Genomic DNA, 12,470 nt, shown 5'->3' on the forward strand with positions numbered 1-12,470 from the left:
TTAAACCAGAGTGGCCTGCCGGCGCTGATGATACCCCACCAGACACTTTCGCTAAGTGGTGAATAAATGTATCGGCTTTATGTGCAGGATCACCAGCAAACGCATCAGAAGGTCTAGCATCACTGCCTTTTTTAGCGCGAAGGTGGTTTATCTGTGGCCACATCCTCGCCAGGTTTGTGGCAGATAACTGAAGCTGATAGTGAAAGTATCGTCGTTTTGCTGATCGGGAGAGGGCAACCACTTTATTCTTTGCGATCCTGTAGTTGATACCGAGTTCTGCATTACCTGGGCAGCGTTTCAACTGTTTCAAAAGCAAATATTTCTCGAAAATTACTTCAAAGATATCTGGGGGCAGCCAGCTGTGACTACGTCTCTGCTTAGCCCTTCCAATACGAGTACAAGAGTGTTGTAGACTACGTATTTTTGTGCAAAGCCTATCATTTAGTCACCAGAAGATCCAGTAGCAGTAAAAGAAGAGGAATCAAACTGTTTGATTATTGACTCCAATTTGCAATATTAATAATAATAATGATAATTTATTTAACGTGCCTAGGAACAGCCATAAAGTCTTTGTGCAGCCTTACGCACAAATAAAATAGACAATACATTACAGTCTACAGAACAAAAATTAAGAGGGCAGACACGCACAACAAAAAAGAAATCAGCGCGAAATGGAAAGAATAACAGACAAGACGAGAATCATGGAATGGCAGTGAAAAATAAAGAAAAATATACACAACTATTTGAAAGGCTGAAAGATGGATAGGGGAACAATCTGCACATTGTGAAGAACTATATCATGACATGCAAAGCTGAGATAAAAACGATGACAGTGAACTGTGAAAAACATCAAGGTCATGAAAGTTAACATTATATAGACGTTACCATCTGCGAGCAGTATTGTGTTGAAATAAGTTGGCAGGTACATCAAATGGTCGATTCTCTCTGGTTAACTTACGCGGAATCCGAAAATTTACCTAACTGAGAAGCAAAGGGCAGAACATCATACCGTGAACTAGTTTGTAAATAAATAAGAAATCAGCCCGATTTCGTCGGCAGTGCAGTAATGGCAATGATAATACTCTAGCAGTGTTGGAACGATATCCAGAGGCTTTCTAGGAAAACGATTTGATCGATATGTGGGGTTTAACGTCTTAAAACCACCATATGATTATGAGAGACGCCGTAGTGGAGGGCTCCGGAAATTTCGACCACCTAGGATACTTTAACGTGCACCCAAATCTGAGCACACGGGCCTACAACATTTCCGCCTCCATCGGAAATGCAGCCGTCAAAGCCGGGATTTCATTCCGCGACGTGCGGGTCAGCATCCGATTACCTTAGCCACTAAACCACCACGGTGGGACTTTCTAGGAAAACGATGGTTTTAAATGCTGATGAATGTTTTCTGGACTCACTCAATTGCGTCACTGCCAGATTTAGTAAACAATAATAATGAAGTGAGGGGGAACGAACGCTATAGTGTGCCATCATCTCCTATGACATGGCAGGTCTGTCTATTCCGTGCATTGCTCGAGGGCGATGCTCGTTCGCTTATAAGATCCGTTTATTAGAGTCGTTGGTCAAGCTACCGGCCGATCTCCACACCAAATTCATTAAACTTTTGAACATCAACATCAATACAATAATCATAGAATAATACACTTGTTATTATGAATGTCATTACTTTCATTATTAATAATAATATTAATAATATTATCATCGATATTACTAATAATATTATTATGTAAGCCACACATGTTCTTTGAAAGAGTGAGTATAGCGTTATTAGAGGCGTCACTAACATGAATGATGCATTCAGCACTACAGGTATTACATCAACTTTGCGTTTTTAGAGCAGCGCGTGATTATTTATTGGCGGCAAAATATACCAAAAAAAAAAGTGATCTGTTGCGAAAATGTGGTGTCGGCCCTTGTGTTGGGGGTCTGCCGAGATAGATGCAAGTAAATGAATAATATTAATATTCAGCTCGTGCATGAATTGAACCCAGTACTTCTGCACGAAAAACAGGTGTTTTTCCTACAACAGAGCCATGCCAATGATTGAAACTGTTTGAAAAGAAAAACTATGATAATGTCATATACTGTAGGAGGCCCCTTGACGCGTCTAATGTTGCGTCGCAGAAGCGTAGAATGGCACCAGCGTAAAAGGTTGAATTGCACAATTAGTGGCTGCTTTAAAAACTCACCAATAAACGCGTCAAGCAAGCAATAACAAAACATTAGGGGATCCTTAAGCTTCGCCTTTTAAAGTATAACGCGATAGCGATATACTATCCCTAGTGCGTGCTTCAAACACGTAGTGTATATGAAATCTTTTCGAACAAGCTATGCACCCACTACGTGGCCTTAAAAGAATAGGCGTGATAACGTGTGCCTTTCGCACTGCATGACAAGCTTCAAGCCATGAGGTCTCTACTGTCAAAGGTAAATGGGTATGAGCCATCAACTGTAGCGTGAAATTGCTTGGAAGAGGAGAAAGAAGAGAACATTTTGCTTCCTGGTCTGGGTGTAGGCAAGACGTTGACTCCTGGCTGTCTCTGTTATTTCGCTAACCAAGCATTGTATCATCACCGAGTCTACAGAGAGACCCATTCGACAACGCGCCTACAGAGTCTCGCAAAAAGAACAAGACGCTATATGCCAACAGGTCCAGCAGATGCACAAAGACGATGTCATCCAGCCATCGACCAGTCCCTGGGCGTCCCCTGTTGGGTTAGTAAAGAAAAAAGATGGTACTCTGCCATTTTGCGTCGACTACCGAAAGTTGAATAATATCAAGAAGGAAGACGCGTATCCTTTACCACGGATAGATGACTCGCTGGACCGCATTCAGAACGCTCGTTACTTGTTTTCCATGGATCTACGCAGTGTCTATTGGCAAATTGCTGTTGATGAGCGCGACCGCGAAAAAACCACCTTCATTACTCATGACGGACACTGAGTTCAAGGTCCTTCCATTCGGCTTATGCTCGGCGCCAGCTTCTTTTCAAAGAATGATGGACACGGTTCTTTCTGGGCTAAAATGGCAATCGTGTCTTGTCTACCTCGACGATGTGGTTGTCTTCTCGGACACGTTTGAGCAGCACGCCCAGCGCTTACAGACAGTTTTTCAGGTGATTCGAACAGCTGGACTTTCTCTCAAACCTGAGAAATGCTACTTTGTTTTCGAGGAACTGAAGTTTCTTGGTCACGTTGTCAGCCACGCCGGTATACACCCAGACCCTGAGAAAACGAAAGCTGTTGCCGCATTTCCTGTCCCAACAAACAAGCGCGATCTCCGCCGATTTCTGGGACTCTGCGCATATTACAGACGCTTCGTCAAAGGCTTTTCTAAAATCGCTGAACCGCTAAATGAACTTACGAAAGACGGCGTACCATTTGTTTGGGGTCATGATCAGCATCGCGCCTTTGACGCGCTACGAAACCATCTCCAAGCCCCACCTGTACTCGGTCACTTTGACGACAACGCTGCCACAGAGCTACACACGGATGCCAGCAACGTTGGACTTGGAGCTGTTTTGATTCAATGGCAAAATGGCGTAGAGCGCGTGATTGCCTATGCACGTCGAACACTACCATTTGCAGAGAAAAACTGCTCTGCAACAGAAAAAGAATGCTTAGCCGTTGTTTGGGCTATAACAAAGTTCCGGCCTTATTTGTACGGTTGACCATTCGGGGTAGTTAGCGGCCACCATTCTTTATGCTGGCTCGCCAACCTCAAATATCCTTCCGGTCATCTAGCACGGTGGAGCCTTCAGCTGCAAGAATGTGACGTTACGGTAATTCACAAGTCAGCACGCAAACACACCGATGCTGACTGTCTCTCACGTGCGCCAATCATAAGTACGAACGCGGACGTTGAAGAGGACGATACATTCTTTTCCTCTGTATCAGCAACCGACTTGGCTCAACAACAACGTGACGACATGGAGCTACGCCCGCTGATTAACTACCTTGAAGGCCGAAGAAGCAATCTCCCTCGAAACTTCGCACGTTCGCTGGCCTCGTTCTGCATCAGGGATGGAGTCCTCTATAAGAAAAATTTGACCATACCCAGGCTACTTATCTACTGGTTGCGCCGACCTCGCTTCGTGACGATATTTTACATGCTTGTCACGACGAACCATCATCCGGACACCTTGGCTACACGCGCACCTTGGAAAGAATTCGCCGCTCCTACTATACTGGCCACGCCTTGTGAAGACAGTCAAGCAGTACGTCCGCACATGCCGCGACTGCCAACGCCGTAAGACTCCACCTGTCCGACCAGCAGGACTACTACAACCTATCGCCATGCCGAAAACACCATTCCATGAAATTGGCATTGACTGATGCGCACGAGCTTACGGATCCGGGTTTGCGCACGCGCACACGCTTTGAACATGGTGTAAGAAAAATCAGGTGTTGACACTGAGCGCGCGTAAGCGGCCAGATAATGTTCGGTCGCGTGGGTGCACTGTGCTGTTAGCATGCAGTCAGATGGTGTCGCGGCCAACGTACCCAACGAAGCAGTGCTGGCACATTGAAATTCCTCTGCCTGTTCAACGTTATCGTTCCTAGTGGTGTGACTAACACTCAAAACACGGAAGAAATTCGTGATTTCAAGTTAAATTATAAAGCTTCGCCAGGTTTAAGGATTCATAACACGAAAATGTCTTGTGTAGGCTGTGAACGTCGTCAACATCGATCGTTCGGGGGACTGCTCAAAGCTAAATTCCGCTCGCCTGCACTTGTATATTTGTCTTTTCACAGCATTCTTTGATGTAGAGAAAAACAAATTAAAAACAACGTTAGTCGGCGTGCTAGTCGTCCATCAAAATATGACCCTTCGGGGAAATGCAAGGAACTCCCACGTTCTTAGAAGCAGGTGCATGTGAGAGAGCCCTGCATGCTCAAAATTATTCAGTAGCTCTCGATTAGGGCGTCCCTCGTAATCAAATCTTGGCTTTGACACGTAAACTCTCAGTGATAATTATGACCCCTCTATCAAAAGACGATAATTACTGCACCAGAAACGTATTTCATGCTCATTCACACAGGAAATTGTTGAACCATTGTTGCATTTGTTTCATGTCAACGCGATATAAATAATTATTTGAAACGCGCAATTATTCCATATCAAGCACACAAGAGCAATGGAGTTGTTCCTCCATATAAATATTTGAACCACGCAAGTACAACAGCACACTAAAGCAATGTGGTTGTTCATGACTAGATGAGAATTCACATATTTATGCCAACGATCTCTCTCAGATGGCACTTTGAAGAGAAGCACACGCTCTGCACAAGTCCGATAGCCAGAAAGGCGTTTCAGTACAAAACACGTTCTACCTATTGCGGGAACCTCTCAGCAATTTTACGTCACCTTCATCGACGAAATAACATGAAACACACGCGAACAAAAAAAAAAACCTGGCTTCGAAATTGTGAGGTCACACATGCCAACAACAAGATCGGCAGCAGGCGCGTTTCTGCCGAGCGTGCCGCTGAACAGCTGACCCCGCCACAGAACACCTACCCTGCTCCGAAATAGTTCGCTGTCAGCCTTCGTATTGTCACGGGGCCGTAAAGTTTACGAAAGCAGCAGTCGCTGTTTTGGGCTAACCTGTGCCCGGAAAATGAAACGTCACTTTACAAGTATGCACGCTGTAGAGGGCTCGCAGCCGAGTACCTTAGCCACTAGACCACCACGGCGGGGCAGTGGCATTTATACATGTGGTATGGAAGACCCACCGTGGTGGTCTAATGGCTAAGGTACTCGGCTGCTGACCTGCAGGTCGCGGGATAAAATCCCGGCTGCGGCTTCTGCATTTCCGATGGAGGCGGAAATGTTGTAGGCCCGTGTGCTCAGATTTGGGCGCACGTTAAAGAACACCAGGTGATCGAAATTTCCGGAGCCCTCCAATATGGCGTCTGTCATAATCATGTGGTGGTTTTGAGACGTTAAACCCTACGTATCAATCAGTCAATCAGTCAATCAATCAATCAGTCATGTGGTATCGAAGATTCCCGCGTTATCGCTGATGGTGATGGTGACGCGCGATGGTGAGGTAACAAAAATAGAAAGAAAGGAGCACGTGAAGCATCACCACTACAATACAAATTATTGCTATTGCAGTCATCGCTACACCGGTGACACGGATTCTTAATTTGTTTTTGTTTTTTAGTTTATCGGAAAAAGCTTGCCGCACCGTTGCCACTCAACCGCTGAGCACAGCATGGGCTCGGCGGTTGCTCGGCTATGGTGCGGATAGTTTTTTGTAACAGCAGTGCCGTCTCTACAGTGTCCGTAACAGCGTTGCTTTTAGACCATACATGAGAGTCACATAATGAGGCATGTGCACAAACGCCAACTTAACAAGAACCATGAATTGTGTTCAGGTGGCGCGAGATTCATGCTTCATCCGAAATACGTTGTTAGATATGCAGGCGGAATTTCACATGGACGCGATTGCGTGCTTTGTGCAGCCCACGCGTGTCGCTCGGTCGATGGTAAAGCTCTCGACTAAATTTGGCGTTGCTCGCTCAAACTGCCACTTAGGCGTGGCTTGGCGCTGCAGGCCAGATCGGCGCATCATGGTACAATTGGCGCAGAACCTCCACCCCTGGAGGTTTTACGCCCCAAAACCACGACTTTATCATGAGGGACGCCATCGTGTAGGGCTCCGTAAATTTCCGTCATCTGGTGCTCTTTCACATGCACAAAGTATATCACAAAGTATAACACAAAGTATCGCACAAAGTATATATACGCACTTACCCCATTTTGCCCCGCCGCGGTGGTCTAGTGGCTAAGGTACTCGGCTGCTGACCTGCAGGTCGCGGGTTCGAATCCCGGCTGCGGCGGCTGCATTTCCGATGGAGGCGGAAATGTTGTAGGCCCGTGTGCTCAGATTTGGGTGCACGTTAAAGAACCCCAGGTGGTCTAAATTTCCGGAGCCCTCCACTACGGCGTTTCTCATAATCATATAGTGGTTTTGGGACGTTAAACCCCACATATCAATCAATCAATCACTTACCCCATTTTGCCTCCATCCAAATTTGATCTCCACGGCGGGGGTCGAACACACGGCCTTCGGGTCAGTGCCCGACGACTGTAACCACTAAATCACCGCAGCGGATGGTCGCATATTCTGTAGCAGTGGACGATTGCGCATTGCGGTCGTAGTGAAACGAATATAATTGGTTTCATTGCACTTCCACGAACAGTTAGCAAAAAATTGCCCGCAGCTTCCCTCGGGGGAACACTGAGGAGGATGCGGAGCATATAATTGGTTAACGGGGTGTTAAAGTGCGACTTACTTGGGTCGATGGCTAAATTGGTTAACGTGGTTGTGAAATGGGGTGTTAAATTGCGTCTTACTTGGGTCGATGGCTAAATTGGTTAACGTGGTTGTAGGAGGGGGTGTTAAATGAGTGAACACGTACACACGTATGCGAAAGGGCGGCGCTGGTCGAAGGGACGTCGATCATTGTGTTTGTGGATTCGTTGGAATTCATTTCACCGCGACCTTGGACGTCGACGCGCCGTACAAACCAACCGACGAGCGGCAACTGAGCGAGCGAGCGCCGACCTTGAGTATATATACAGCGCGACGGCGCATGCACTGTCAGCTGTCGAATGTTCGAGAAGGGGGAGAAGCGCAACGGCGCATGCGCGCGCGTCAGCTGCCGATGTTCTCGAAGCGCGATGGCGCATGCGCGCGCGTCAGCTGCCGATGTTCTCGAAGCGTGACGGCGCATGCGCGCTACATTATACAGCTAGCGAATGTTCGTGAAGAGGAGAAGCGCATGCGGTGTGTACAAGAAGAATTAAAGAAAAGTTGCTGGAGTGGAAGCTCCTGCGATGTCTTGCCAGCAGAAGTGAAGCCACCTATTGCCACTGCCAAGAGATGGCGGAAACATGCTCTTTTCTGATAGTGCCCGCTTAAAGATCAAGTGGCTTTGATACGTTATGTAAATACTACGGTAGTTCTATATTAAAGGATGGTTGTTCCTGACGAAATGACACTCAGAAACAAATATGGATGACTGAATCTTCAAAGAACTTTGCCTCCAATTAGAGGCTCACTACGGAAAACTAGTGACTTTAAGACGCACTTGGAGCACTATGAGGCCCCAAAAATGTTGGTTGCATTAAACTCGTTGGGCGTGCGAGAAAAACGCTTCGTTTTCGATCGCTGAACGACGACACTTTATCATGCCCCTAGTAAGATGGCCGCCACAGCCGCCATCTTGCCAGAGGAACGGTTTCACATCTGCGCAATCATTTCCACTCCAGCAATTTTTTTAATCCTCCTTGGGTGTGTAGAGGAGGAAGGGTGCACAGATGGTGGAGGAGTGAAGCGCGCGCGGTGTGTAGAGGAGGAAGGGATGCACAGATGGTGGAAGAAGGAGGAGGAAGCTTGCGGACGGCGCCGCACTACAAGCCTCGAGTATTAGATGCTCCGCATCTAAAAGAGGAAGACAAGCTGTGTATAGCACGTCATGCACGTAATGAAATACACTATTTCGCACGGCTTTTGTTATGTGCTCTAGAAACGTAGAGAGAGCGTAATTTAAATTAAAGCGTCTTATTTGAAATGCTCACATTTGGAAGATAATAAAGTAATTTCCTTTCTTAATTTCGGCCTTCTTTCTGCTTCGTTTTGAGCTCGCAAAAAGATTGTCCACTGGCAAAGAATACGGCACGGCAAATTGCATTCACGCTGTAGCGCAAAAAAAAAAAAAATCACTTGCTCTGTATCGTCAACAAATATTAGCAACCTGAGGCTTGTTTCTGCATACTCTGAAAGGGTCATCGCCATCAAATAGGCTATTTTCTTGAAATTAGCCTTTGCAGATCACAAAAACAGCAGCGACCAAAGGACGTCCTAACTTCGAAGAACCTGTGCCACCAACTATACAACCAGACGAAATATATTGGAACCGATGACAAGAAGGGCAATACAGCCTTTCAAATTAAGGGTTTTTCAAGCACAGCCAAGTGACTTGCGTGCACGAATTCATTGAAAAAAAAACAATCGATCTCTAATCGAACAACCTACTGACCATTCGTCGTACGGCTTGCGCTTATTGGTCAGCGAGCACGGTTCGCCGTTGGTCGCGATAGTCGACATCAAACTGTTTTTTTTTTAAATGTTTGGCCACCTTTGTCTGCCACGCGGCATACGTTATCGCACCAGTTTTGAAAGTTGAAGGTCTGTACGCCACGTGGTGCGAAAACCAATGGACTAAAAGCGATGACCCAAATTCCTGGGTATGGTCCTCTGCCGAGACCGATGGGTCTTAACGCAACGTTAATTAGAGATAAAAGGGGACTGGTCGGACGCAGTGGTGAGGCGCAGAAAATATTTTTGGAAGTGTATACAGTGCGGCGCGCATCGCTGTGTTTTTCAACAAATGTGGTCGCCGTGTCCTTCTGTCCACATGAGCGAGCTTGTTTGGAAGGTATGAAAAAAATGTCAAGGCCTGTTCTCTGGCCCTTTAAGAGCGAAACTGCAGTTCACGTGTTTGACTCGTGTCGAGCGCGTGCGGCCAATGTACAGCATTCCTCTTTGCGTATGTAACCCCCGTAATCACAAACGCTCCTCGACTCGACTTACACCCTTCACTTGACAGAGTTGAGCACAGCGCCACCGCTCGGCTGAAAATGACGCTGCGCTATTCAAGAATTGCAGCAGATTATTGCTAATATGCAGTGACTTGCCTTGCCTAGAGACGGCGCTACCATCGGCTTTCTCAAGTGAAGGTGAAGCGTTGAGTGAAGGGACGTTCTAGAATACGGGGGTAAATCCCTCGGCGCATGTACTCGCGGCATTCGGTGTATTTTGCACTAGTTGATCTCGCATAACGTCGGCAGAGAGCCAAGACGAGTTTCGCCTGACTCTTTTAGATGCGGAAGCATCTTATACTCGCGCCTTGTAGTGCGCCGTCCGCACCGCTTCTCGAACATTTGACAGCTGACGCGCGCGCATGCGCCGTCGCGCCGTCGCCCACCATCTGTGCCGCGCGCGCTTCTCCTTCGAGAACATTCGACAGCTGACAGCGCATGCGCCGTCGCGCCGTCGCCATCTGTGCCGCGCGCGCGCTTCTCCTTCGAGAACATTCGACAGCTGACAGCGCATGCGCCGTCGCGCTGTATATATACTCAAGGTCGGCGCTCGCTCGCTCAGTTGCCGCTCGTCCGTTGGTTTGTACGGCGCGTCGACGTCCGAAGTCGCCGTGAAATGAATGCCAACGAATCCACAAACAGAATGATCGACGTCCCTTCGACCAGCGCCGGCCAAACTGTTGGCGGAACCACTTCCGCATCCTCCTCAGTGTTCCCCCGAGGGAAGCTGCGGGCAATTTTTTTTCTTGTTTGATTGAGCGTCCGGTATTATTCCTTGATTTACACCACTCGCGCAAGTTATCGTTAATCGCTTCCATACCTTATAATATGTATGGGGTCGTTACCTAATCCGACAAATCGCCGTACAAGAGTGAGCACTGAGTTCTATCTCGTCGTGTCTTTTGTAGGAGAATGAGGACGACGCCACGCCGCCACCAGTGCCCAAGCGACCGCCGCCAAGCCTTCCCCGGTCCTCTTCCACTGGCTCCGTGACGTCAGCACGCGATTACCCCGTTAGTCCTCCGCCGAGGAGACGGTACCTGAGCCCAGAGCGGCGACGACGGGCGCTGATGATGAACGCCGCAAATGGTGCCTCAGCGAGCACTCCGGATTCACCGGACGCCTTACTAGGCCGCCGCCCCTTCCAGCGTTCTGTCACAGAGCTCCAAGCTCCCTTCGACCAGAAATCCGTTATTCCGGAGGTGAACACGAGACCGCCAGCCGAGCAAACGAGTGTAACGGCTGTCACGCGCCAAAGCGACTCGACGTCCGCCGTAACGCTGCTTAGAACAGGTCGCCAGCCGACGTACGTAGATAGCGGGTCGCCAAATCATCTGAATCGCGTCGACAGCTTCGGTAGGGACGATGGGTGGAGGGGCCATGCGACTTCTGCGGGCGAGTTCAAGCCCTACCTGTCGCCGCCAGTGGAAACGCGCCTGCCGAAAGAATTCGCTGCTCTTTCGAGTCCGATGGAAGTGTCGAGAGCATTGGTGGGCTGCCGTGCTGTTGATGCTTCTACAAGCTCCAGCGCCGAGATCAAGCTTCAAAATTGTTCTGCCACGAAAGAAGATAGCCTTCGACGGCAAGCTGCGTCTCCTATATGTTCCAGGGCTTTCTTTTACTCTACTAAGCAGTGCGCTTTGCAGAGGCTAGATGAAAGTACCAAAGACGTGGCTGACGAAGTAAAACTGACATCGGCATCAGAAGCAAGGCCCTGTTCACCAAGTCCGCACAACAACCAGCTTACCGATATTGCTGAAGGGGAAATCCACAACATTTCAGATAGCCCGAAACCAGATCTATGTGCAAACAACGGAAGTTTCCATTCGGAAAATGGCAATGTCGTCCGTGTGGTTAACGGGGGCTACTCGCCGAACGAAACAACTCGCGAGAAAGAAAATGCCAGGTTAACGGTAACGTTTCGAACTCTTCCAGAGACGGGGAGCTTCCGGCGCAAATGCGAATCTCGTAACTCGATCCACGTAGACTTGAACGTGCGCGATGGTCTTCCCTGGAACGGGCGGACTCAAAGCTCCGCATCGTCGGGTAGTGGTGACGAAAGCAGCCACGCCGCTGCCGTGTCGAGCTCGGGCTTATGTCGTAGCCGCAGCCTGAGAAGCCATCGGAAGCCCGAGCTGTCCGACGGCGTTGCTGCGTCCAGGGCAATGGAGGATTTCTTACCTCCGCCGCTCCCGCCGCGCAAGACCAAGGAGGACGCCCGACGGCAGGCAGAGGAGAGCGCCTCACCCACGCTGAAAAGGGTCACCTTCCACATTCTTCCAACGACCCACGAGAATTCGGAACGCAAGGAAAAGTCGTCCTCCGCGGAGAAGCGCTCGGTAAAAGATTCCTCGGAGGACGGTTTCTTCACACGCCCGCCACCCAAGACTCCGTCGCCCGTAGTTCTTAAAGGGCGAGCGCCATCACCTACGTGTCACAGAGCGACGAACGGCTCTCCTGTCGTCGCTAAGATCAAGGAGCCATCGCCTCAGGGTCAACGTCGACTGGCCAAGGTGAACGGCGTTCAGGGCAAGACGGGACCGAGGGACGCCGCGAAGACGCCGGGACATCCAACAAAAGAGGCTGTAGTCAAGAAGACGTTCGAACCGCCTTCGGCCGCGAGTGATGTGTCTACGGACTGCTACAACGTATACAACGTCCGCACTGGCAAGATCTCCTCCACCGTGACCAAGCCGAACGCGCTTGGCCGTAGCGTGGCCAGAGTGCCCCAGGAGTGCCCCAACGGGACACGGGGTCAGCTGACCAAGCTAAGGAACATATCCCCAACCAGGGAGGCGGAAAAACTCATCGGCAAAATCATTTCTAGGTAAGC

General features: G+C 48.9%; 1 protein-coding gene across 2 annotated transcripts in view; it reads left to right on the forward strand.

Annotated features, from left to right (window-relative positions):
* The window catches only part of LOC119185374 (uncharacterized), a 61,747-nt gene that overhangs the window by 46,469 nt on the left and 2,808 nt on the right, over positions 1-12,470 (forward strand). For both annotated transcript variants that reach the window (XM_037434422.2, XM_075892250.1), the window contains one exon: positions 10,546-12,464. In XM_037434422.2, the coding sequence (XP_037290319.2) occupies positions 10,546-12,464 (1,919 nt within the window). The remainder of the gene's footprint in view (positions 1-10,545; positions 12,465-12,470) is intronic.

The sequence above is a fragment of the Rhipicephalus microplus genome, chromosome 1 (assembly GCF_043290135.1).
Source record: "Rhipicephalus microplus isolate Deutch F79 chromosome 1, USDA_Rmic, whole genome shotgun sequence".
In the NCBI taxonomy this organism is placed as follows: Eukaryota; Metazoa; Arthropoda; class Arachnida; order Ixodida; family Ixodidae; genus Rhipicephalus; species Rhipicephalus microplus.